At 50.0% G+C, this 26509-nt stretch overlaps 1 protein-coding gene across 1 annotated transcript; it reads right to left on the minus strand.

Moving 5' to 3' along the window:
• Positions 1-1640: 1640 nt before the first annotated feature.
• On the minus strand, positions 1641-25868 carry LOC104382958 (cystathionine beta-synthase). The gene is made up of 16 exons (XM_086608372.1): positions 25857-25868; positions 24160-24314; positions 20171-20277; positions 17494-17628; positions 15967-16046; positions 14618-14749; positions 13271-13340; positions 11889-11980; positions 10624-10749; positions 9506-9590; positions 7779-7884; positions 7106-7177; positions 5730-5864; positions 5064-5172; positions 4232-4316; positions 1641-1738 (listed from the first exon to the last, which is right to left on the minus strand). Exons 1-16 carry the CDS (start codon positions 25866-25868, stop codon positions 1641-1643), a joined length of 1599 nt encoding a protein of 532 aa, XP_086464498.1.
• Positions 25869-26509: the final 641 nt, after the last annotated feature.

The following is a 26509-nucleotide window of genomic DNA, read 5'->3' on the forward strand; positions in this document are numbered from 1 at the left end:
AGCTGCTTTGAGGACAAGAGCCATCTCATTGAGGTACTCACATAGGAGCTGGGGGATCTGGGATCAATGAAGGGGAGCTCCCTGCAAAGAGAGATGTGCCCCTGACTGTCGGGTGGAGGCAAATCTCCCCTCCTTCTCCTGCAGACAGGTCTGCTGCACAGGAGGACGTCCTGCAATTAGGAGTATCAGGAAGGGTCTAGCATGTCGCAGGCTTCAAAGTGATCCAGATTCAGACTCAGTTCTGGGCTTCAAGGAGTTATGGGGCATGTTAAGACTCATTCATGTGAGTTTGGAATACTTGCTGGAACTAATACCCTTCAGTGTGCAACAGAGTTGCTAAAATACCATACAATACAATGAGGTTGAGCTAATCAGGTTTGATTTTTCTAGACAAAGATGATTATTATTCAAGAAAAAACTAGTAGAAGATCTGATATAGCTTGTGTCACTGAGGAAACAAAAGACAGAAGAGACACTTTTCCTAAATATAAATACTTCAGCATTCTGTTATTTAATAGAAGTCTCGTACAAACTAGATTAGATTGAAAGCATGGACTAGCCACTTAGCAGCAAGCCAAAATCAGCAGACAAAATCAAAACTGCTCCCCTTGGAGCAGTTCCTGAGACATATGGAAAGACTGCAAAGCCTCTCCTTCACCTCCACCCCTCGATAACGAGCTCTCAGGATGCATATTCATGAGATGACTGTTACAGGACACAGGGACGAAGCCATATCCCCTCTCCCTGTTACTGTATCGTGAGAATGAGTCTTGAGTTCTTGAACAAGTTTGGTCCACTGCTGCCTCCCACGAGACCTTGCGCAAGACGGCCACTGCCACCAGCTCCCCCGGGTGTGAGGAAGGTGCTTTCCAAGGGCTAGTTGCCGCTACAGGAGTGATCATTCCCTACCTGCCCAGCACCTTGTCCTCCCTGTCTGTCACAGCCCTCTGCTGTCCATTCCCATCCCTCCTTCCCGTCCCTCCTGCCCGTGCCTGCCCAGCTCCCCATCTTTCGCATATCGGAGCACCGCATCCCACACGTTCCCCTCTCCTCATCGCTCCTTCAGCGTCCTGCCTCTTCCACTGCCTCCTTGACCCTCAAACAGAGATGGGAGTGAGGAGGAGAGTCTCCTGGGGGTGCCTGCAGCCCTTCCTGCAAGGGGTGGTGAGGGGCAGGAGGGCGCAGCCGCGACGTGCCTTGCCCCCAGCCCTGCTTCTGTCGCAGTGGAGATGGGCTCCGGCATTGATGGGACCAGAGCGATTTGAGGCAGCTGCAACACCAACAGTGCATAGGTTCTTACTGCTAGCAAGCACACCAACCCCCCCCCCACCTGCTAAAATCTGGGCAATTACAACCATCCCCTTCTCATGTCTCCCCCCATGTTACCTCTCCAGCCCTGGGAAGCTCCATGTAACCACACATGGCTATTAAACACAATTTCTTTAGTTATCTTCTCTTTAGTGACATTCTGGGTGGCATTTAGCAGACAAATCTTTATTACATTACAACTTTCATGTAGTCATTCTGAGAAACTCTTAGCTGGATTAGACCAGAAATCACCCTCAGCTGGGTGTCTCAGGCTCGGGAGGAGCAGCTGGCCTGGCCAGAGGAGCGGAGGTGGGTGCAGCCAAGCTGCTGTGCTACTTCTTGTCGTTTCTGCTGACAAAGGTGAGGAGGTCCATTGAGGTGACCACACCAAACACCATCTGCTTCATGAAGGAACTGCCGTTTCCATTGACTGTAAGCACAGAAAATGCAGTTTAGTGGGAAAAAAAAAAAAAAATAGAAGAAAAAAAAAGCCCTGCACAGCTGAGCAGAGGCTGCTATTTGTTTATTAAGAGACAACCTTAACAGGGGCAGCAGCTGTCTCTGCTCTGCCTCCACGGAAGTGAGTGATGCAGCCTCGGTCGGGTTACTGGGATCACGTCAGGGAGGTTTTAGCTGCAGATAACACGCTCCTTACCAGAGCAGGAAACTTAATTTCCCAGTTGTTTTTACCCAACCTCTGTTCCAGTCCTGTTTCTATCACCACAAAACTTTTCAGGCCGAACTAATGGGACTCTTTAAGAGCAGCAGTGAGACACTTTCTGCTCTGTTCTCATAAGGTCTTACACTACCATTAATAAAACAGCATCGCAACAATTACTTTAACTATCTGAGAAATGTTTTCTTAAATAAAAATAAAACTAGCCACCAGAGTCCAAACACAAGATAAAATGCAAGCTCCAAAGGTGTGGGAAGAAATAATAAATAAGAGGTAACTGTGATGGCATTAAAACAGCAGCTCTGGAAAAGAAAACGAGTGTTGTTTGAAAACCAGAGCAAGAGGCACTACATACAGCTGGCTGATCGTTTTGGTGGACACCATTTAATTTGTGGATGTCATTTAATTTGTATTGAAATGTGATACAAAATAGATTTTTGTTATTTTATGACAGCATAGCTGAGAAAGGAAATTCTGCCTAGCGTTGTTTTTGGTGAGAGAATTGGAAACGTGCATCAAAGGCAGTTTTGAATGTCAGACTTTTGTTTGCAACGTTTTGTGGGAACGTGTCTGGACTTGCAAGCCAGCTTTAGAGCCGATGGGTCTTTGGGGTGGCAGGCCATGGAGATACAAGCAGAGAGGCTGAGATGTTTGCGCACAGTGGGTTTCAGAGGCCCCAAGTTCAGCAGGCAGCCCTTTGCTGGCAGTTGTGCATGCTGCTTGCCATAGGAATGTTTTGCATGTTCAATGTGTAATCCCATAAAGTCAATATAATTACACCCTTCAGGTCTAATTTAGAAGACCTAAATATGGGTCTTCTGACTGCTTTTTCATGTTGCTAACATTTTAAACAAGGCAACTCCCTTGAGATAAGGCCAAATTTGTGCTTCTAGCAGTTTTATGGTATAATTGTACTGGAAAGGTGTGTTAGATCAGACTTGCAGAACAGCACCTGCCAGCATACCTGTTTTGGTCAGGGGAGCAACAAAATGTGATCCCCGCTGCCATCAACATGTCAGCAATCTTCGTACTGATGTGGTCCTACTGCACGTGACTCTACTGAACCGGTTTGCTTCACCGGAAAGAGAGTGGCTGCACAGTGATTTGAGAATAAACCGAAGCTGCTGGAACAGCTGCTTTAACCGACTAGTCTAATGGTGCTCCCGAATTGGCAGAACATCTCTGCACCCAGCCATGGTCCAGGTAAGGCTCATACATGGATGCCACAGGCTGCAGGCATTGATATGTGTTGTGCCTTCTGACTCCTGACTCATGGGCTCCTGCCACAGGGCTTGCTCACAGTTCAACACATTTTTTTTCAGCTTTCTCGGCTTACCCTGGACCTCTGGGGTAGGTGTCTGATAGCATCCAGCATGAAAGGCTCCCTTAGCATGTCAATTTACCCAGACCCCTTGGGGCACACAAACATAAGGACATCCCTTGGCTGCACCCCCAGGGGTGGCAAGTGGGAACAGAGGTATTCAAAGAAGATGGCACAGTAGAAGATCTTTAAGTGGTGGGATGCAGACCATGTAGTTTGTTCCCTTGCACTTACATGCCTGAATTCCACCTAAGCTTTATCTAATGTGCCCAAATGCTCCTTTTGACCTTGCCCTTGGGACACTAAGTCTACAGAGATCTCTAACATCCCCCTTATTTCCTCTGTTGCCCACAACCAGCAAGGCAGTGATTTGAATTCAAGATCAAGAGACTGAATGAGTACTAGAGGCCTGTGCCTACAGCTGTGCAGCAAAGGCACTGCGCCCCAAGCTGCTGCCTACAGTCCACCTCGTCTGTCATAGGAAGGGCCAAATGAGATCACATAACGAAATACTTTCCCAATCCCAAAAGTGGGTTTCCACGGGAAACTGTAAAATGAAGGGAGGGGATGGAGCTGATGGGTGCTTCGGTGTCACCCCCACGTGGAGGGACAACGCAGCTCTCCTGGCCAGGATGTGGGAAGTGCTCCTGCAGGACGCACACCCAGTGGTGTGCTGGTCCCAGGCTTCTGTGGTTGAGGCTTCTCCCCTCTCCCCTCATCCCTGTGGTGTCAGGAAAGGAAACGGGTGAAGAGCTGGCAGTTCCAGAGGTTTGCAGAGCCACGGGGTAGAATTCCTTCCTGCAACGGCTCAGGGGCTGCACGTGTGGAGCAGCTGCACTGATACGTACTAAGCTCAGTTTGAGAATTTCCCTCTCCCCTCTCAAACATTTGTTCAAAACCCCTACAGTGCTTCTGCAGATACCTACACTGCATTTGCTCGTGTACAACAATAGCAAAATGGTTGTTCTCCAAGATGCAGGAAAGCTTCCCGAGGCTGTCCTCCAGGCCAATCTAAACAGCACAAAAAGAGACATTTTACATTTCATGTCACATTTAAAGGACAGTGGTGTGGAGCCTGACTTCTACCTCTGACTGTAGCTGTGAGTGGGCAGGGTGGCACCCAGCAGGACCAGGACCAGGTGCACCTCACCCACCAGCACTGTTTTGGGAGATGGGAGGGGATGCAGGCAACCTGCAAACCTGGCTTTGCTGTAGTTGAAATACAGTGCTGGCACCTCCAGCCCATGGGCCAGCATGAGGTAATGGCCCCAGCTCCCTTAAAACACCATCCATTTATCTCACTCCGTCTCTGGACCATTGATGGCCATCCCACTCAGATGTCCTTCCCCTGCACATGCACAGGACCTGCGCTGTGTCCCGCTAGAGCCTATGCCTGGTGCCCCATCCCCACTGAGCCCTGGCAACAGCTGGGCTCTGATTCAGAGGGTGCTGATCCGCCAGCTGGACAAAATCCTCTGACAATGTAAGATTGGAGGTGGACATTCACATACTTTGCTTCTGGCGTGAACACTCCCTTGTCTGAAGCCCACAGGCTCAGCAGCATTTTTGCAGGTGTCTGTCTTTACTCTCATCTCCATGTTGTCTCCATCACCCTCCCCACCTCTCTCTACCTTCGCCTCTCTGTCTTTTTATTGACCTCTTCTCCCAGCTCCTCTCACACCTCAGAGTGGTGGTGCACCTCTCTCTCTCTCCCTGTCCCCGGACAGTGGTTGACACCAGCCACAGCCTTAGTGGTACCTTTGAGAACTGGTTGTAGATGACCTTCGTAATGGGGTCTGAGAACTGTGCGTTTCCAGCCAGCACAGAGGTGAGGGTGTTGCTGAGGGTCACCATTCCCAAAATAAGCCTGTAAGGGAACAGAGAGTTTTCCAAAAGGTCGGACCTGAGATAGGGCACGTTTTATGTAGGAGGTGGAACTGCTCCCCTTGAAGTCAGTGACTAAGTTGCTGCTGCCGTCAGTGGGAGGCACCAGCTTTCTCTTCATCTGAGCAGGACAAGAAGATCCTTGTCCTCATCAAGCTGTTGGTGTAACAGTAGTTAAAGTCAGCTATTGGAGTCTAGGACTTAGCAGCTGGGAGAAGGAAAACTTGTGGGTTCTCCTGTTGCTTATTTGCGTGGGTTTCCCACCCAGCCCTCACCTTTCCTCTGGCTTCCCCTTGCCTGTGCACTGATCCAAGCTCTGCTGAGTCTGGTGAGCACTGGATTTGGCTTTGACTTCAGCTCATTTACAGGAAGTTTTCTTGAATCTTCACAAGGAGGCAAATGATATTTTAAAAACAAGCATCACAAAATCCAACACAAGATCACCGGCACTGGACCACTAAATGGGACTTTCTCTTAGGCTTCATCATGACTGCTTTTCCTATATAAATGGCTGTCTCTGTAACAAGTAAAAATAGTTACCCTGACTCGGCAACAACAGGAGCTTGGTCATATCCCTTCTCCTGGAGGATCTCAATTGCCTTTTGACAGCTGACTTCCGGGAGGAGAATGAGAGAGGCTGAGAGATTCAGTTTCTGCACCTTGATGTTCCACCACCTGTTGAAAGACAAATGGCAGCACCAAGCTGTTACTCTCTGCTCCGCGGCTGTGGGCTTTGCTCGGGGAGGCAAGGCGAGTAGAGATGAGACCACCCACACAGAGATATTCTGCCTGCCTGCAAAGCTCACCTCACTCCTATTCTCAAACCAGTAATGCTACAAGTCCACCACAGCCAGCTCTTGTTGAAGCCAAACTTTCCCTACGCTTGGTGTTCATGCAACTCCAGAAGCATGGCTGAGGCCAGTAGTTGGCAAGGTGCCAAGCTGTACTGAATCCAAGGAAGCTACTGAAGGCTTCACTTCAAGCTCATGAACTACCAGTTTTACTCCTTTAGTTTGTATCCTTGGTCCTCAAAATGCAGCATTTACAGGTCCTCCAGAAGAGAGCCTGACAGAGATGTTCGTTTGACTTCCAATGGACAAGCTATGCTTCTTTTCTGGGGATCACAGATAGCTCCCAACTCATATCAGCCCTTCATCCTTGCAGAAAAGGCAGGGCAATTCTAGAGGTTGGAAGGGCCAAGAGTAATTCTAACCAGATACGAGAGGCCTTGGAAACGTATTAAGTTTTAAGAAATATTTTGCAATAATCTTTGGTTATGGTAACCCAAACGAGCAAGTGACATCGATAATATCTGCTGTCTTTAAAGCGAGACTAGCCAGCATTTGCCCAGCCACATGTCAACTTGCATCAGCAGTTTGTCTGTGATCTCCTGCCTTGAGGGCACTCTTTCCTCATGGTGTGCAAGAGACAGCTGAGTTGATCATCTTTTCTGGCTCACAGCTCTGGAAAGTGAAAATTTACAGTTCCCTCCCTGAAAAGACCTCCAGAGCTGTTTGAAAGGGTACGTGCTACAGGAGGGACCCATCTCCCCATCGGCCTGATGTTCTTTTGAACGTCAGCTGTGGAGTAGAGAGAGGAGGTTTTGAGTGGAGCTAGATGTCCCCCTCAGCCATTCTGATTGGTGGGGTTTAGGTGGCCTGGACAATGACTGTCATATGGGAGCAGATTGGCAACTTCGAGACAGTAACGGCTCCTTTATAGACTTTGGTTGGAGAACCAGGATACCTAATTACTCAAAAGAGAGGAGCTGACATTACAGCCTCCCCAGAGGGATCCAGACTTAACTGCTTTTTTTCTAAATACTAAAAGATAATACTTTCCTTTGAAGAGAATCATTTCCAGACTGAGAATGCTGATTCCCTTATCACCGTTTATATCGTCGGACTTTGTCTTACCAAGGCTTGTGCTCCTGGACGTCATTTAGGAAACCATTTTTTATCATCCATTTATCATTCAAAAATTTGGACCTAGAAATCACCAACAAAGAGTGAGTCTGTGAGCCTTCCAGAAGAAGTCGTGCTTTGTTTCATGCACTAGACCGCAGCACTGCCCCGGGGCTCCCATGATTTTTGCAGCTGGCTGCTTTTAGTCCCTTTTAAGGTCAACGGGAGCTGCGGGTGCTCAGTAGCTCTTAGAAGCATGCCAGCTATTTGCCTTCCTAACTGTAGGCATGCAAGTTCAAAAACTGTAGCTTGACTGATTCCTGCTCCGTGCAGTAAGTCAGTGACAAGAGGAAATAAAACCCAAGTGTCCCAACACCCAGTCCCTGCTGCTTGCCCCGCAGTACTACGCTATTTCTCCCTGTTGTGGGTTTTTTTTTTCTCTACTGTGAGCTGCTTGAGGGGAGACTCCCTCAAGTGAGCTCTGGGCTCTCTCCAGCTGCCATGCTATTGGAGTTATTAGGGTGGCTCTCCAGCAACCCACACCACTTGGGCTCAGCAATGTTAAGCTCATGTCACTGAAGGGCCCCATGGCCCCAAGCCAGGCCATATGCAGAGAGAGTGGAGAGAAGGCTATAGGAGCTCCCGCCCTGCTGCCGGAAAGCAGTCGAGGAAGCAAGAAACTCACATGTAGTTCCTGACGGAGTCAGGCAGGATGACAACGCAGCGCTGACCTTCCTTCAGGTCCTTGGCAGCCCGCACGGCGACGGACATGGCACTGCCCGAGCTGCCACCTGGATGGGTACCAAGAAGAGACAAGCTTTGTGGCTGCCCAGGGTGTAGGGCCACAGTCTCGATGCACATGGCACAGCACCGCTGCAGCTAACGGTGCAGAGGCACCCAGGCCAAGCGGCAGCAGAGGTGTACACCAGGGAAGCTCAACACGCTGGGCATGGGAGGACAATCAACCCCACAGTCTTGTAGGCTTTAGGGTCAGGAAGACATAGGGACTGAAGGGACGTCTTCATGTCGTGGCTCTTGGCAATGGGCGTATGAGGCAGCATAAGAGTCACCTTAAGATCTTCACAAACCACTTCTTGTGATGAGTCTATGGGCAGGCTAAGGGTTGAAAGATTCAATATGGGGACACTCATACCACTGTTGCCCAAGCTGCACCTTCCTTTGGGTAAGCAGAAGACTATGCCAAATCCAGAGCTTCTGGCTGACATATTTGGCAATCAAAGATTGGCTTTAAATGCATTGTAAAGGCTGAAAAAAACATAAACATTACATTCATGCTTGGAATACCAGGCCAACGCGATGTGAAGACTTAAACACTCCCTGTGTCTGTGTGCACGCATGTGGTTTGCTGCACGTAGGGAAAGCAGGTCCCTGCTTTACAGAGGCAATTCTTCCACCGGTAGTTGGAGCACTAGAAGTCAAACACATTCCACTATCTGTGTGCCAATTACACACTGCATTCAAGGCAGCACGTATTTTACAGCAGGTTAATTAGCACTGGGTCACATTTTTCAAACAAATAGGGAAAGGCCCTGAAAAATGCAGTTCTGGGAACATGAAGCTATTCACAAATTATAGTAGAGTTCAGCAAGTGGTTTCTGTTGAAACACAGCGACTCTGTGTCTGCCAGGTTAAATCAACATTAAAGAGTTTCATTACGAATGGCCCGATCTTTTCCATAACTCCCTGAATGTGAGCTATCAGGACTTTCATCAACTGTATCTACAAGCCCATATATTGTCTGGTCCTGGACGCAAACCTATAGCTAACTGCTCGGTGGCAGGGGAGGCTGAAAAACGCTGATGCTGTGTAGAAGCTCTTAGGGTACAGGCAGGATTTGTCTGAGGGCACCTGTTCATTTTGGAAAGCCAGTGGGATTGCTTACAGCTTGTTGGCACAAGGAGAAATACTCAGTAAGAACATCTTACACTTTCTTTACTTTCAGACTTTCCTGATCCAAACCTGGCACCTCTAGTGTGGCAACTGTTCGACGACAGAGAGTACAGCCTCGCAGAGTTGTTAGCAGAGGGACAGTTTTAGCCCACCTGTCCTGCCCTGAGTCCCATTAATCCTCTCTTCAGCCCATGAAACACTACACTGCACAGGATTAAGCCTGAAGATCCAGTTCCATGTGCAAAAGCACTCCAGTAAGAGGAGAATTATTGCTTCTATAATTATTGTGGCCAATGAGTCAGAGTCCAGACCACGGATGCACTGCCACACCTCTGAAGCCTACAGCAACCTACACACCAGCTCAGAGTTTGGCCATTCAGCCCTGTTAACCTAGCAGACACAAACTGTAGAGAGCACCTACCCTGAAGCATTTTGTTCCCAAAAGGATGAGGTTCAGGAAGTTTGTTAAGAGAAGCAACTTTTGTCATAATAGGTGCTTACCACACAATAATCCCTCCTCTCTGATCAGCCTGCGAGACATGAGGAACGAGTCTTTGTCGTTGCATTTGTACCACTGATCAACCACCTGAAGTAAAAGCAAGAAGGTTGGTTCCTGGTGGTGTTATTTCAGGCTGTCCCAACCACCTGAGGCATGCTGTGGTGCTGATGCCTACAACGTCTGGCAGCCCTGAGCTGCTTTCCACACTTGTTGAAAGCAAACACATTTGTCAGGGCATCCTTGGTCCAGAGGGTGTGTCCTTGCTTGCAGGCATCCACTCCAGCCTTTCCAGCCAGCACCCTTTCCTTAGAGAGCTAAGGATGTCTGAGAAGTCCAGAGTCAGGACGCAGAGGAGGCAGTAGTGTTCTTGATGTCCTGGGTTGGGCTACAGTACGCTAATGGTCCAGATTTTACCAGGCAAAATCAGATCCAACTAGAAAAGAGTTTTGGGTTATTACAGGTCACAGCTCTAAAGCCATGTGCAGACAGCAGAGATGTAGTTAACACAACACCTGAAAACAGAAAGAATCGGGGGTCTGAGGTTGTGGGGGACCTTTCTAAGGACAAGGCCAGAGGAGCACAGGCACCTTGAGTTAGGGCTTTAAAGCTCTGTGCCTGGTGGCAACTGATAGGCCGAGAAGAAATCTGACAAGAAGCTGTATGAGGTTCATGATCCGTTGTCTTACATGAGTTAGATCTTGTCTTCCAGCCCACAAATGGTGCAAGGTTTCTGCTGTGTGCATGCGGTGCCTACGACAGCGAAGGCTCAGGAAATGCTACAGCAGCCTCAGAACTGATCTCTTCTGCATGTTCATAGTACGAGGCACGCTCTGAACATTGGTGAGGCTTAGTTGAGGAGGCTGGTACCATGGCATATTCCTTGTTTGCCCCTGTATTTGGCTTCTTGTAGGTCAGTTACAATCATATTTACTCAAAGAGATGCTTTAGTGCTGGGGACCCAATCTCCCCCCAAACATCTGGTTCTGCACTGGGAAGGTACACAAGTAGCCTTAGGGCTGGACCACAGCCAGGTGCCAGAGCTGGCTATCTGTGAACTTGGGAGTAGGCTGGATGCAAAGCCAAAGATCCGACAGAGGCCTCTCATCACGTGGCTACTTACTGATCTGTCAAGGACAGTAGGAATGAAGTCATGCCCAATGCCTTCCACCTCGATAGTTGTGGTGGTCGTCCTGTTCATCTCACTGGGTAGAGCGACGATGGAGCCATCTGGATCTACACCAATGATCTTTGAGGAAAGGAAGTTTTGTTAAACAACAAAGGGACTTCAGAAATTGTCAAACACACAACTCAAAGGAAAAATTACCCATGCCCTTATCAGCAACATTTTCCTTTCCATGATGTTCTTTAATATTCCTATCCACTGGCAGCATGGGGAGCTTCCAGGACAGAAAGGTACTGTTTCCCACTGTCTTTTTAAATAGATCCTAGGTAGTATTCAGCTGCTGCAGAAGTGACTAGCAGCTTAAAACGCTATCACTCTCAAGGTGTTTGTCATCACCCTTCTGGCAGAGCCTGCTACTTCCAAAACTCAACCCTTAGGATAGTGTGAGTGCTCCTTAATCTGCTCCAGTTCAAAGCCAGCTAGTTATCTCAAACCTATAGAAACCCATGGATACAGACAGCCTTTCTGGATCTAGTCGTTCTGGCTGATAGTGGCACCTCCCTGGTTGCTTATGGCTTTATGTCTGGGCTGAGGTTGCCTCCCTCAGCACTCAGCTTAAGATGGGATGGTGACACTGCTCCACATGCAGCTTCAAGCAGTCAGTGAATTTATCTCATGTCTGGGTTACCCAGTGGCTGAGTCCACATCATCTCAATTTACCATTGGTGCATCAGGGATCGCTCGCACACCAGCTACGCGGGGGAGGCTGTGACCATCAAACTTCCAGTCTGCCTCGAAGCACAAGCTCTGCAGAATGAGCATCTATGACTAGTGTCAAGCATACAGCACAGAGACTTTTGCAGTGGCAGATGAGAAGCACATGCACAATCTGTGCCCTCCATGGAAGTGCCAGGGCAGAATCTTTCAGCAGCTGGGATAACCAGGAGCAGTAATGCTATCCACTGGTCCAGCCACTTCTGTGGGGAACCTCTGGCTGTGTCCTGCAAAGGGCAGGGCATGATGCGATTAGTAATGGGGCAGTGGAGCCTTTGACTTCTCAGGCACTCGGATGGAGCTAGCCCAACCTGAGCCTAACACTAAATTGTTTCCAACAAAAGCCAAGCTCTCTGTGAAAAATCAAATATGTGGAGACAACAGCTGCTAGCTGAGGTGAGCCGTGGGGTTAGGCTTGATCAAAAGCATAAGCAGAAATATCCAAGGAGGCCGCGACTCCCAGCTGGCAGCCCTGTCTCCCAGCTTACCTTGCATTCCGGGCACTTTTCCTTCAGCTTCCTGGCGACGCCAGTGACGGTGCCTCCTGTGCCAGACCCAATCACCACCATGTGGATCTTACCTGCAGGTCAAAGAAGAGAAGGGTTTGCAGGGACTCAGCATGGCTTCCAGCATGGCCTCCTCTTTATTCAGGGCCTTGGGCAGATGCAGAGCCCATGTCCCTCGGCTTCTAAAAGCTCTTGTGTGGGAACAATAGGCAGAGGTCATGCTAGTGGCCAAAGTGTGGTCCTGCGGGCAAGCTCAGATGAGTTTGCAGGATCTGAGCACAGTTGATCCTGCCTCAGTGCAGGGGGCTGAAAGTGACCTCGAGATCACCCACTGGTCTCCATGATTTCTGCATCTTGGCGTCTACTGATTTAAGGGAGAGAGTATCTCAGCACTTCCAGCCCTTTCAAACCGCACTACATTGAAGCAAAGCACACACATGAATAACAGCACATACCAGTAACAGGCACAACTTTTCAGCTAGTGTTAGCATCCACGGTGGAGAGACGGCAGAGCTCTGCCGTGGCACCCATGTTGGTCAGATGTAGCCCCGCTGGCATCAGTGAAATTATATTGATTTAGGACTGGTAGGAGCAGAATCAGAGTCAGACCTTCAGAGCCTTATGGTGCAATTGCATTGGGAAAAGGGGACTTATAATTCACTGCTGGCAGCCAGCAGGAGCAAATCTAAACGTTGTAGTGGAGGGAAGGCTGGGACTTTCTTGTTACTGTTGCTACCCTACTGCTTTACTACTATGATAAATGCTCTCCAGTTAAAACCCTTGAGTCCTTTTTACATTTTGCAGTGCTCCCAGTACTGGCAATAAATTTCACTTCTATCCGCACATGAACTCAGACACGGACTGAGATAGTCCTTTATCCTCCCCCAGCCATCACATCAAATGTCATTAGTCTGTGAAGTTTCAGTCTATTTTGATTTGCAAATGAGTGTGCTGGATCAGACACAGCCTGCCATGCCCTGATGGGTTTATATTGCCCAATGGGGCCTCTTGGGCCATCTTGTGTTCCTAGCTGACAGGTCACAGAGATGTTGTAGCCACCAAGAGACAGGTTCTTCCTCCTTGGGTACAGCCTGGATTTGCTAAGGTTCTGTTCTCCTCCCTTAGGCTTTTGAAATGGGAGGCCATAGCAGGGAAGCCCTGCAGGCTCAGGTGGGTCTGCAGTGGATTATAAAAAGTTACTGCACTCTGTGTGTCAGTATTATAAAAGGGTGCCTTCACCTACAGAGGCCCTTTTGGTCATTTCTAGACATTTAGGTCAATAAATTATGTAAGATGAACCTCTCAGAGAGAGCTATAGCCCTCTGCACATTCTCAGCACGTAGAAACAATAGGGCAGACAGTACCTTCACATTGCTCCAGGATCTCCTCAGCTGTGGTGTCGTAATGAGCCAGGGGGTTGCTTGGATTTCGGTACTGTTTATTTCAACAGAGAACAGCTTGAGCTACTGTGTGAAGCATAGGTCAAATACCAAACTAGCAATAGCTCCTGACAAGCTTTACCCAAAGCATGCAACTGACCCCTCCACTCCTTGGTGAGGACTGGACTGCAACCCAGCCAGGCTAGGTCACAGGTATTCCTCCTGGTTGTCACTTTGGGATAGATTTCCAAGGACACTTGGGATTTGTCCTCACCGGAAGATTAAACAGGCCCACACTCACTCACTCTCTGGCACTCGGTGCCCATTTGGTGTGGGGATAGTGTGGCTGTCCCAAATGCTGCATTGCCAGTTTTTGTGGGATCTGATGGTTTTGTTGAAGCTCTAGCTGTCAGAGGGAAGAGACCTCCCTGGTATTTTAGCTATTGCTTAGACAGAACCATTTTAGCCTTTTCTGTTGCCTTGAAAAAGTTGAAAACACAGCCCCACAATACTCCTAAAAAGCTCAGGAAAAAAAAAAAATCCCTCCTCAAAAGCCATATTGGAAAAATTTTTCAAGAATCGTATCTATATAATTTTGAGAGCTGCTTTGTCATTTAAGAGCATCTGTGGTCAGCAGTGCAGCAAGGTAGGTGGCTGGGAACTGTGGGCCAGAGCAGCTGTCCTACCTGTACAGAGGGATTTACCACAGGAGGTATGCAGGTACAGCACTGAAATGTGTGCAGCCCCATGTTCACACCCATAGACAGGGCTGCTTCTGAAAAGCGTGTTCAGACACGGAGCTCCCTTTTTCTTAAAAGGAAAGAGCTTCTCTGACTTTTCTGCATTATAGAGACTCCCTACTCGCTATTGGGATGCCTTCCCGCAGCAGAGTCAGATCGGAGGGAGAAGTGCCCTCCTGTACAGGATCCAGTGCTGCAGGAACCACTGCTGTGAATCATCAGTGTTTGCCCTTTACAGCATGAGGCTTTTTATTGAGACAGAAGAGAGGCTACTGGCCAGGCAGAAAAAGTGATTTTTTTTCAGGTCAAAGTTAAATCTGAAGCCATTTGAGGAGTCTTTGAAGTGTGCAAGAAAACCCAGCCTCGCCCACATCCAGGCTTTGGCAGAAGTATTACAGCTTTGGAAGCACCCCTTATTGTGTTTCTGCCATCTCATGCTTTATGGAGGAGTGATTAGGTTTCAAATGCCGTACAACACTGACGAAGTCTGCCTCTGTTGCCAGTTTGAACAAAGCCCCCAAACATGGGCACACTTGGAACACACGCTATAAACCGCATTTGGAAAGAGAGTCAGTGGAGGAATGGCGTTTACCTGGTCCAGGATGTGAGAGTTTGGGATTTCACTCTTCAGCTTCCAGGCAACACGAATGTTAGACTCCAAGGCGTCAAAGCGGGTGCACGGGGTCCTCACAATTTGAACACCCAGCGCCTTCAGAATATCGACCTTTAGGAGGGAAGAGAGTAGATGTAACACAACTGATCCCACGTAGCGATGGTAACCTGAACCTTCAGGCTCATGGCAGCGTCAGATGCCAGAGGAGCTTTGCATGTGGGAGACATTTAGCATTTGGAGATACAATGTCCGATTTTCAGTTATAGTATCTCTGACATCCTCCTGGCACCTAGGGCCTCTTGCCTGAAGCTGGCACACGGATTCAAGCCTGGCCTCGTGCCCTGTCCTACTCGGAGGACAGGCTGGGGACATTGCAGAGGTAGGTAACATTGTGTTGCTCCTTGGTGCCTGAGGAAAGGGGCAGGGGGAACCGGGGTAGGGAGCAGCATCTCCTAAGTGCTGTCGTCTGAGCTCCTGCATGGAAGGTGAATGTCTTAAAGCTGTCTTTGCCCCAAGTCCCTTCTCTTTCCTCACCAAGCATGGGGAAGGAGCAACTACCAATCAACCCTGGGGTATTAATCCATTGTGAGATGTGGCTGTCAGGGGGAGAGAGAGTCAAAAGAGAAGGGTGGGTGAGTATTGGGGTGCCTGGAAGTGAAGCCCATGGCAGCTGGAGGTGGCATCTGATTCAGACTGAACTTAAGTGAGATTTAGGTTGAAATGAGGGTGACGCTTTGGAGAAGGGCTCAGTTTTGAGCCAAGTCAGGGACCAGGTCTGGCTTCACTGGCATGAGTTCAGCTGAGAAGTTTGTGAGACTTTTGGCTCCCCAAGGCGGAGATTTCTGCCATCTCCAGGACAACAGTTTTACCTGATCATCAGCTGCCATGCAAGTGACTTGACTTCCACCATCTCAAGAAAGCAGCTCAGACAACCGTAAGTGTCTCCGGGTTAAAGAAAACCGTAGAGACACAGAGAGACGACCGAGTGGCACGTCAGGTGTCAGAGGGGAGGTTAGCATGACCAGCAGCTGAGCCCTGGCACCTGCCTGCCTCTCCTCCGCTCTGTCCAGCCCTCACCTTCACACACAGCAGATACTGCAGCCACACACCGAGTTTAGTTAACACGCTGCACCGCTGACGCCAGCTAATCAGCCAGGCCATTGCAGTGTGCTTTTTTTTCATCAACAGGAAATCTTCTGAATGACTACAAAGCTATGTCAGTGTGCGCAGCAAGGAGAGGACGCTCTGTCTCTAGACAGGGCGAGGCAGAGATTGACAGGGAAGGAGATGTTCTCCGGCTGTGGGGTAATACCGTACAGAGCTCTGACCTTCTCCATGCTTATTTTCTCCGGCAAGACAATGATGCAGCGGTAACCTTTCACTGCAGCTACCAGTGCCAGCCCGATTCCTAGATGGTGGGAAGGAAAGGGAATTGGTTGACAACAGCATTTAGTAAGGCCGACCGACGTGCATTGCTTCCTACGTTCCTCCCTCCTGCCAGTGAACGTAACATAGAAATGTTCAGTGATGAGCTACAGGTGAGGGCATCCTCCGGGAGCTTCTCGGGATGTGCCGGGAGTGCACAGAAGGATGCAGCAACAGGCGAGTCGAGCTGCAGCGTTCCTCTTGCTCGCAGGAGCCCATTAGCCTGGCACAGAGCGAACGACAAGGCCGGGGAGTGGGCTGGGGAGTGCTGGGAGTGCTTTCCTCCCCTCACCGCGGCTCAGGCCTCTTGTTTTGCTTTCCGAAACACAGGAGAGAGGTGATTGTGCTTCAGGAGCGCCTTCCCCTCCCCCTCAATCGCTGCCGGTCAGGCGAGAGCGGGGTGCGCACACGGAGCTGCACATGTCACCCCGCGGCAGGCGGGCGAGAGGGAAACTCTGCTCCAGTTTCACCGAGGGTGATGGACGGAGCCAGCTGCTCCCCGGCGAGAGGAGGGCGTCAGGCTGGAGCAGCGTGTCCCTGCGAGAGGCTGCAGGGAGCACGGCGCTGCGCCGACGGCCGCGGGCGGGCAGGGGGCCGGCCCGAGCCGCTCGGGGAGCAGCCCGGGGGCACACGGGTCCCCTCGCCCTCCTGGGGGTGGCCAGGGCAAGGGGGGCTGGGTCCGCGGTGCCCGCCGCAACGGGCCGGCGAAGAGCAAAATTCCTGGAGACGAGTCGCGTTCTGGGCAGGGACTGAGCGTTCTGAACGCAGCCAGGGACGTGGCCTCAGCTCCGTCCAGAGCACCTCGGCAGCCTCCGCTGCGCCTTTTTTCAGGAAAGCACGCTGCGCGCACGCACGACCCTGCCGCGGTGGGACGCTGGTGCAGGGAGCGGCAAAGGGACGTGGAAACTTGGCACTGCCAGTCCTGTGCAGGCTGCACATAGGGGGGGAGGCTCCTCTGTTGTCCCTCCTGATCTGGTACCCCACCATAATCTAGGACCTGAGCAGGATGACAGTGACAAGGAAAAAAAAAAAGCAGGTAATTTCTCTTCCAGCCCATCAGGAAAACCATCTCTGGGAACCCCTGAAGATTCAAGAGCTTCCCAGCCTGAAAACACTCGGGGTTGCCCCGTGTCCTCCAGCTCCTGAGGCTGTTTGCCTTGCCACGGGATAACCTGCCGGGCACACCCGTGCAGGCGTGGAACCCTTGCAGACCCTCGAGAATTTCAGCAATGAAGCACCTCAGCACCCCAGGATGCCCACGGGCACGGGGAGGGGAGCCGAGGGGAGGACAGAGACAGAGCCCAGAGGCCCCGTGCTGGCCTTGTAACTGCAAGTGCAAGAGCTCCCCGAACCCCTGCCTTTCCTGCAGCCCCTCAGAAAGGCCACCCTGCCCGCTACCCAGGCGGAGGGAGCATCCCTGCCCTTCCCACCTGTGTTTCCTGAAGTGGCTTCAATCAGCGTGTCTCCTGGTTTTATAATCCCAGCTCTCTCTGCATCTTCCACCATCCTCAGGCTGATGCGGTCCTTCACACTGCCCCCCGCATTGAAGTACTCACATTTTGCCACTGGAAATGAAAGATGAGGCGTTGTCAGAGACAAGCTGCAGCCAGGAGCACCAGGGTGGTCCCCAGCTCCCTGCTCCCCCAGCCCTCGCTACGTCATTTGAGGACAGCCATTCCTCCTCTGCAGGATGGTCCTTTGCTCAGGGGAGAGCATCTACCATCTGCTTACAGGGTGCCACAGGTTGTCATGGGATTACCCACCAGCATATCTGCCCATAGTTCATCTCTACCTCATGTTCCATCTACCTGCAGCACTCTGAAGGCAGTGGGCAGGCCTGGTAAGTCCAGGATGGGTTTAAAATCAACTGGACATATAGTGATTGCTAGGTTCCACACCAGTATGATACGCTTGCTGCCCTGCCTTGGACTTTTCTCTGAGCAAGGCACTGTCAGTGTTAATAGCAAGGTTTCATGGATTTTCCTCTGGCATGGTGCCCTTCTGTGGGGATGATCTGTAGTCCTGAATGGGATGCCATAAAGAAAAACAAACAATAGAAACAGCACTTTCAAGTGTCAGCCAAGATTAGGCTTTCTTCGCTGTGCTGCCAAAAACCCAGGTAACGGAGTCTTTCCAAGGCACACTCAAACTGCATGGCACACCTCAGTTCCTAATCAAGCCCTCTACACCACTAATGCTCGGGGCAGAACTCTTCTCACCAAGATTTTGATGAGCACCTACATCTGAACTGATGGTACTGAGCTCTGTTTTATGGACAACAGGGTGAAATGGGTACTTTCAGGGTGTCATTCACTTCATCCTAGCAGAGGCAGCTACTTCAGGCTGACAAGTAAACCAGATACCTGAGCAGCCAAAGCAATGGGGTAACAAAAATCTTGTGCTCATCATTACATTTTATAATGTAAACTGTCAGAAATACAGCTATACAGATATCCCCAGAGGCACAGAAATTACAGGTGAGCATGTCCAACCATAACTGCTTCCTTGACACTGGCAGTGCTGCAAGCTTTTGTATATTTGCTTGGTAAGAGACAGTGCTGACCTGCAGCTCAGAGAGGACCAAGCAGCTGCTTTGCCTGTCCTGCTCTCCCTCCCCTCCTGCACCAGGGGAGGGAGACACCATCCCAGCAAACAGCGTCTCCTCGCCTTCCCCATTGCTGTTTGCACCAAATCCTCCCACTCCCGTAAAGGCGCTTGCCCAACAAGGCATCCTCCAAGGGACAGGCTTCTTCAGAGGGGGATCAGATGTTGCAGACCTGTCCTCTTGTCTTTGCCACCTTTGCTCCATGGTCCCCTACCGTCCCCTGAGGTCTCATTCCGCGAAGTGAGAGGTGGTGCAACATGGATGTTGCAGGGTTGGGGGCCTGAGGATCCCAGATCCAAAGGAGGGATCTAGTGGAAGAGCACAGCACACTCCGTGTGGCCGATGGAGGCTGGCTACTGTGTGCATTCCCTGCTGCCACATAGGACCACAGATCCCGCTGTGCTGTTTTATTGAATCTGAGGGCTCATCAAGTCTCCTTCCTACCCAGCTACGTGACACTCATGAATCTTAACTGCCTGAATCATACTGTCCTTCTGCCCAATTTGGCTAAAGTTATTTAAATAGTGTTGAAAGTTATAAGAAAGAAGACTGAAAAGTCCATATACACAGAGACAGCCCACTCACGTCATCCTTATTTCTGTAGGGGAGCAGGCTAAAATCAGCCCTTACAGGAGATGGCACCAGCGCTATGCTAACATCCCCTCGAGGGAGGACTTGGGTCCTGCTGGGAAACCCAGCCTTGCACCTGACGCCTTGGCCTGGCTTTTAGCGCCAGGACCTGGCACATGTGTCACTGATAAATCCAACTGTCTGCAGCCCCTGCTGCTTTGCCCAGGGGCTGCCTTTTGGGAAGGTCCCCAACGGAAGTTGTCACTGCCCCTGGGGCAGTGATGCAGCAGATGGCAGCATCTGGCCAAGCTCCTGCTGACCGGGTCGAGGTGGCACAGCCAGGTGATGCCAAGACAGAGCAGAGTTTCCCCCATGTGGGATTTGGGGAGCCATGAGGCACCTGCATAGCACATGGCCACAGTCCAGCATGAGCCCTGCCCGGCAGCCAGGGGCTACGCTGGCATGTGTCCCCCACAGCCTGAGCCACTCTCTCTGCCTGGGCAGGCTGCGGGAAAAGACCCACCATGCCCTTCGCCCTGTCACAGCCACCACGTTTTGGGAAGGTTTGGCTAGTCTCTCTTGTGCACGCTGCATGCTACCCTAGGTAATGCAGTATCCCTGCTCATTGCTGTGATGTCATCCACCCCTTCCCGAATTCAGCCCAGCTCTGCTCTGAGATGCTGCAGTTTTTTGGGAGGAGAGACGTCTCCACTACCATTAGCCCACTGCTCATTGCAGCTTGAAACCATCCTGTTTGGTCTGACAAATGACAGTAGTGTAACCTAATAAGCGGGAGTAGCCAACACGTGCCACATCTGGCTCTCCCTGTCTCTGCTTGCTCTCCACAGAGCCTCTTCTGAAGCCTCCCTCCAACACCGCCCCTCACCCTCACCTCATGGCACGGAAAAACCTGGTGGAAAGGGGACACTCACAGAGCTCACACTTGAGCCCATAGGACTTCCCAATCTTGTTGACTCGGACCATTGGGGTGCAGCCAATTTTCTTCAGGATATTGGGCAAGATCTTTGTTTCTTCTGGCCTGAAATAATGCAGAAAAAAAAAAGTAGCATGTCAAACCAAAGCAACTGTTATATAACATGAACCAAGATAAAATGAGTGAGGTTTCAGCAACGTTAGCAAGGCCAACAAAAGACAGCCCAACTCCAAGAGAAAAGGTCCCCATCGACAATTAATGGCAACAGGAGCAAGTTATGGTTTTCCATCCCTCTCACAATGACTTATTAATTCTTTTGCATAAAAAATAAGGTAATTAATTTTCAAGGCTGCTCTGAAATGTCTTGTTCTGGAAGGCCCTAGGCCAGACCTATAACTAAGTGAAGTGATAAGATCTGACATGACAAGCCTTGGGATTTTGCATAGTGGGTGGGAAAGCCAGAAGGCCGTGCACAATATAAGGCTCCCCCTCTTTCCTCTGTCCTACCAAGCTCCACCTCTGCTTTTCACAGGTTCAGCTGTCTCTGGGCCAACTGTTGCTTGCCTGGCCGGGACTCCCAGACTTGCAAGGATGGCTCCAAGCCATCAGAAAGGCCCAAGCCACAGAGGACTCTGGAGGTTTTTTTTTTTGGGCAAATAACTGAGCTCTTCGATCAATGCAATCCGGCCCCCTGGTTTTGCTAGTCTCTGTCAGACTCCAGCAGAAATTAAGAACAACATCACAACAGCTACAATCAGAATGGAAAAGACTTGTTGCCCAACACGCAACTGAACGCATCTTGCCACGCAGCCAGGGAACTCATGTCCTTGAACTTTTTCAAAGACGGAGGGAAAAGATTGACAAGGGCTGTGTTTATTGGGGCCACAAATGTATTGCCCCTGGTTGATAGCCAGCACGTCTCTCTCTGTGTGGGGTGGCAAAGCCCCACTCCCTCGCTGCTCAGCTCTCCTTTGCACAGCTCTCGCCTACTATCATCCTTTGAACCTTGAACCCAAGTTATCCTTGTCTGCTATCACAGCCAGGCAGATGGCTGGTTGCTGACAGAAAGTCCATATGGTGCAGGGATGACATGTCGATTTACTTAAAGACACACACCCCTCCCTCCAGGTTTTGCAAGCATGACAGAAACGCTGCTTGCTTTGCAAGAATACAGGGTTAGTGGTTTAGCGCAGGTCTTTACTACTGAAAGAAGCCAGACTCCTTACATCTCAAGCCCAGAAATGATGGATTATTGCAAGCGTGTTGTTACCTCTCCCTCCATGGAAAGTATTACCGTGCACATCGCAACCTGGTAAATGTGAGGCCTTAACTCAATACATGAGCTTTCCCCACAACTGCAGCCATTTTCCATCTGGTCTAAAAAACACCACAATACTCAGGGATTTCAGTGGAGCTGAACCACGGCATGAGGAGACTCCAGCTCCTTCAAGCAGTGTTTTACCAGAGCCTGGCTTTCAAGAGAGTGACCTGCATATTATGTTACACATCTAGATTGCAGGAAGTCAGCTCAAGAGAAGAAAGCAAGACCATTTATTTACCTTCAGCCAGTAATTGTGGCAAATAAGATGCTACCGTGCCCTTTGGACTCCAGCAAGGTTTGTTGTGGCACGGTGAGCAAGGTCCTGTGTGGCTCTGGGGTCTGCAGTGGTGGAGCCTGGCAAGGGGACGGGGAAGGAGAAGGCAATCTGTGCTGCCTTGCAAGCCAGTGAGCCTTGCCAGAAAGGCAAAGGTGAGAATCAGAAACAGGACAGCATTGCCACCACTGCCCAAAAAGAATAGCCTTTCTCTCGCTCTGGGGCAAATCACCAAATTTTCTGCAGTTCTTATCGAATTCCTTTCCTAATCACTACCATATTTTACTGCAAAAATGATACGAGCACAGTCAGCTTCTTTCCCCAGCTGCGTGAGCTCAGTGTGTGGTCCTGAAGGCAGCAGATCTATGGATACAAGGATCTGTGGCAAATGCCTTTGGTGCTCATAAAGAATGTGGAGGGGACGCTCTGGCCCTGTAGCTGCTGGTATTAGCTCATGATTGAAGTAAAGGATGGTTTTCTCCAAGATTCCTGCTGTCACTCATGACATGTTATTCTGTAAGATGCCCAGAGAATATACAGTCCTGGCAAAACGGGTGATTTTTGCTGAGGTTATAGTGGGTCGGAATTGGCTCAAGGACTATCAGAACCAGTCTACCTCTGTATCTTCGGGAAAATTTAAATAGTTAATATTCTTAATTAAAATAACACTTGTCTTCTCCCTTCCTGCCATCCTGTGCTTCTACCCCCAAACTCAATCAGATTTCACATGAGAATCTCAGAAAGTTCAGAGATTTTTGCCACATCAGCTGCCATCTGTGGTTTACTCAGAGCAGAGAAACCAAACAACCACCTCCACACATTTCTGCAAAGTAAAAGAAATGGCATGGCATGTCCCAGTGTATTTCCTTCACCACTATACAGTGGGTTAAGTTTCGGTCCCTGCCCCAGTGGTGCTGCATGGGCTTCCTCAGCCAGACTCCATCCCCAGGGAGGCGCCAGATGCCTGAGGCTGGGGCTGCCCCGGTGCCCCCACCAGCTGCCCACCTCCTGGCTGGGGGTGGGATGGGCCCTGGCACTGGCCCTGCCTTGCTGCCCCATGGCACCCTGATGCTGATTTCCTAAAAACCTATAATGTTACCCTACTCAGCATGATACTTCAATAAAAAAACCACACATTTTGACTGAGAAGAGCTGATCCTGTCCTTGGGCACTAGCTTCAGGGATTGCCCTGGGTGAGTGCCTGGATGCATGTTTGCTGGATCAGCTCAGGGGCTATGGAGCCCACTCCTCCTTCAAAGGGCAGACCTGGAGGCTTTTTTGGGCTTCACACACACCGGTGGCTGTGCTCCGGCTGTGTCTGCCTGGCATGCCATACAAAGCTTCCCCAGTGGGCTCCCGCCTGGCAGGTGTCCATGCAGAGCAGTGTTGCACCTCCCACGGGCTCCAGCTCCTCACAAGCTGGAGCTGAATTCATGTTTTACATCTTTGGCACGGCAGGGACGTGTCCGCAGTTCCCCTGACATTTATAGGACAGGCTTATCTTTAATAGCTTGTCTGGGTCTGTTTTGCCGGGCCATTAAAGCACCTCTCGCCTAGCCTAGTCTGGGCGCTTTGGCAGCCTCACCTCACCCTGGGAGGGAACCCGCTGCTTGGAGGACAAGAGCCGCTCGTAGCAATCACTGTGCCTTGCACTGCACTCTTGGGTCACTTATGCAGGGTGGGCAGCCTCTGCGTGGCCCATTTTCTACTTATTTAAAAGCCCAGACCCTGGTAATCTGTTTTCACGAAGGCCTCTCAGCCATCGGTGAAGACATCACTAGTGCTTAGAAATCTTCTTACGCACAGCCTCGGACTGTTTGGACGGAGAAGGGCAGCCAAACTGCAGCCCTCTGACTGATGGGTGCATGTCTGTTACCGACTGTGCTGTACAACGGGATGGGTGCAACAGCTTTGAGGTGTATGCATGCACTACACTGCAGCCAGGAGAACCATTGCTGCATCTCCTCGAAAGCCTAGCAGTTGGGAGGACCTTCACTTCTGCTGTGCAACACCAGACCTCACGAAGTCCATGCTGCAGAAGTGTACAAGTCCCTGGTTGAAACCTACCTCTAAAATACGTTCATCTTAATTCTCCTAAAATGAGATGCCCCAAACTGGCAGACGCTTTCAATTGTGTGCTGGAAAACAGAGACCTGAGTCTCAAGCCAGCCACATCTTTCTGCAAGATTAAAGGGAGTGAGAAAGTTCTTCCTGGAGAGGAGATACTAGGTGGGTTTTGCCTTCTGGAAAATAAACCATCATTAACATAACATGTCGTCAAACTACCAGCTTCTGGTCATGACCAATCTGGTGTACCAATAGTAGTTTGTCTTCAGAAAAAGATACGGAGCTGTTTGCACTCTGAAATAACCAGTGTGAAAGAATTACTTACAAGGGCACACAGGAATGTGGAGACTTGCTGGCAGGTGTTGCAGGTGTCCACGTGCACTTACTGGGCAAGTTGGGAAGAATCCATGTGCTGTCAGCTTTGCTTTCCTGACTTCCCATGCAGCTGCTGTTCATGAGCAGGCATGGCTTGGTCAGCTCCTATGTTGTGGAAATAGAGACTCAGAGTCACCTGGGAGGAAAAGTGGGCAGGCAGGCGTCTGGTTAATTTTTTTTGAAGGCAAGCATTTGGGTGTGAAGGCAGGGTGGCCAGCTTGCATGGGGCATCCCTACCAGCATTTCAAATACCTGGTTCTACAAGTGCATAAAATTACTCTTTTGGAGTGGTATACTAGATCATGTGCATGGTAAACCATCATCTGACCATCATCTCCAGTAAATCTTCCCCCATTCTAATGCACATTGAAGTATCCCCTCCACTAGAAAATTTGGTGCTCTGTTTTTAACTATTTGGTCAAGAGCAATATTTTTCACCCTAGTAGTGAAGAAACTGCAGATAAGTCTACCCAGCAGTAATTTGAGTATACTTGTAGAGTGGCAGTGGCCCTCAAAGGGCCAGAGGACATCTCTGCTCTGGCATCCAAGTTTATTAAAAGTGAAGAGAATCAATAGCAACGAAATGTCAGGGAAGGGCAGCAAAGGTGCTCAGGAGTACAGAGCAAGTTCCACCATAAAACAACTTAAATAGAGAAGGATTCATCAGACTGGAAATGAGACAGGTGGCTGGTGGTAAGAGCAGGCTGTGAATCCTGGGGGATCTGGAGAAGGTGACTGAGGAACACTTTTTTGTTTCTCAGCATAAAATAATAAGGCAAAATGAAATTATCAGGAGCAACTATAGGAGCAGAGCAGATAAAAGTGGAACCAGAAAAGAGTTAAACAAGTTTGCAAAGGTCAGGTTCATTAATGGCTCTTAAACACACTGGCCCTAATGGTGCACGCGCTCTGTGAACATGGTAGTTTGCTGTGCTGGTTTCTCTGTATTACTGGTGCATGTGCAGAGAAAAGGAGGAGTATGGGTTTATAGTTTATTCTCAGCACCTGCTGCTGACCAATAGCAGAAACAAGGGTTACATGGAGCTTTGGTGTGACCCTCTGCAATTCATCAGCACCCTTTGTGCAAAGACACGTGGAGAAAAGACATACGATTTAGGTAACTGGAAGTTTCTTTTCTGGCTTGTTCGTGGAATGAATTTGCCCTGATTCAACCTCTGTTGAATAAAGGGAGCTTGCAGCTCAGTAGGGTCATGGTCGGAGACTTGTGTTTTACTTTGATTGATGATGAAAGTTGGCGTTAACCTGCTTGTTGTACCACAGCCTGCTCTATCTTCCTATTCTACTGTGGTGGTGCGTTTTGCAATTAGAGCAAGTGTAAGGCTCTCGTTAACTTTACTGTAGTAGAAATTCTCAAGGGCATGATGTTGGACCTTCCTTCCACATTTAACTTCGGATTGAATACAGAGACGTAATTTTGAAATTTGCAGGTCTGTGGAGCATCATCTTCATCCCAGGGCATAAAGACACCGCTCTGCCCCTCCTTGACACCCGGGCTGCCTGCAGTGCCTACGAAGCCCAGCTGACTCGCAACAGCCAGGCAAGCAGCCAGCACACTGTTATGACTCGGTCTTGATTATCTAGTTAATTTGTGCCTTGACATGTGAGCCCAAGGGCACACTTAATTACCATTTCTGCCATCCTCCTCCTGCTGGCTTGCTCGCTTCACGCACTTCTCTGGAGCTTCTTTGAAGAAACGCGGTGGGACTACCTGAAGTTGGCGCCGTGGTTTCCCCACTGGCTAGGAGGATGGGGCTCCAGTTCTCTACCTGTGCGTTGGGCTGTCCCTGAAACACAGAAATACACCACAGCGTTATTCTAAGCCACAGCGGAGGGCTGAAACGGCCCGCAGCATGCAGCCGAGCTTTCTTCTCAGCCAGAGGCGCTCAGGCATCTCGAAGATGGAAGACAACAACCTCATGTCACTGTCTGGCCCCATGACTGAACTTGAAGCAGGATGGCAGGCAGGGGACACTGGGCCACTTCCGCATCAGGAGACACTGTCCGCAGCCGCCCAAAGCAGTGAGAGACCACGAGGGTGCAGGGTGGTCATGCCAAAACGACTTGGACCCTGCAGCCGGTCCGACAAAAACCCTTCTGGCAAACTTTTCCTCCAAGAGCTCTTCCTCACCACGGCCAAACCTGTTGCTTCTTGGGAGGGTTTAAAGGAAAAAAAAAAAGTTCATTTCCTTGCAAGCCAGGATTTGTGTTGGCCTTGAGTGTATCTCCCCATCAAATCCTTGTTTACCTAACGAATTAGCTGGGAAGGAGCAAAAGTCACT

This window comes from Tauraco erythrolophus, chromosome 1, assembly GCF_009769465.1.
Source record: "Tauraco erythrolophus isolate bTauEry1 chromosome 1, bTauEry1.pri, whole genome shotgun sequence".
NCBI lineage: Eukaryota > Metazoa > Chordata > Aves > Musophagiformes > Musophagidae > Tauraco > Tauraco erythrolophus.

Bases quoted from the DNA above. Each gene is read 5' to 3' on its own strand.
- LOC104382958 (XM_086608372.1), bottom strand. The intron at 4,317-5,063 runs GTACCACTAAGG...TGTGCTGTTTAG, and splicing joins TCTACAACCAGTTCTCAAAG to ATTGGCCTGGAGGACAGCCT. The intron at 1,739-4,231 runs GTAGGTATCTGC...CTGTGCTTACAG, and splicing joins TGTACACGAGCAAATGCAGT to TCAATGGAAACGGCAGTTCC.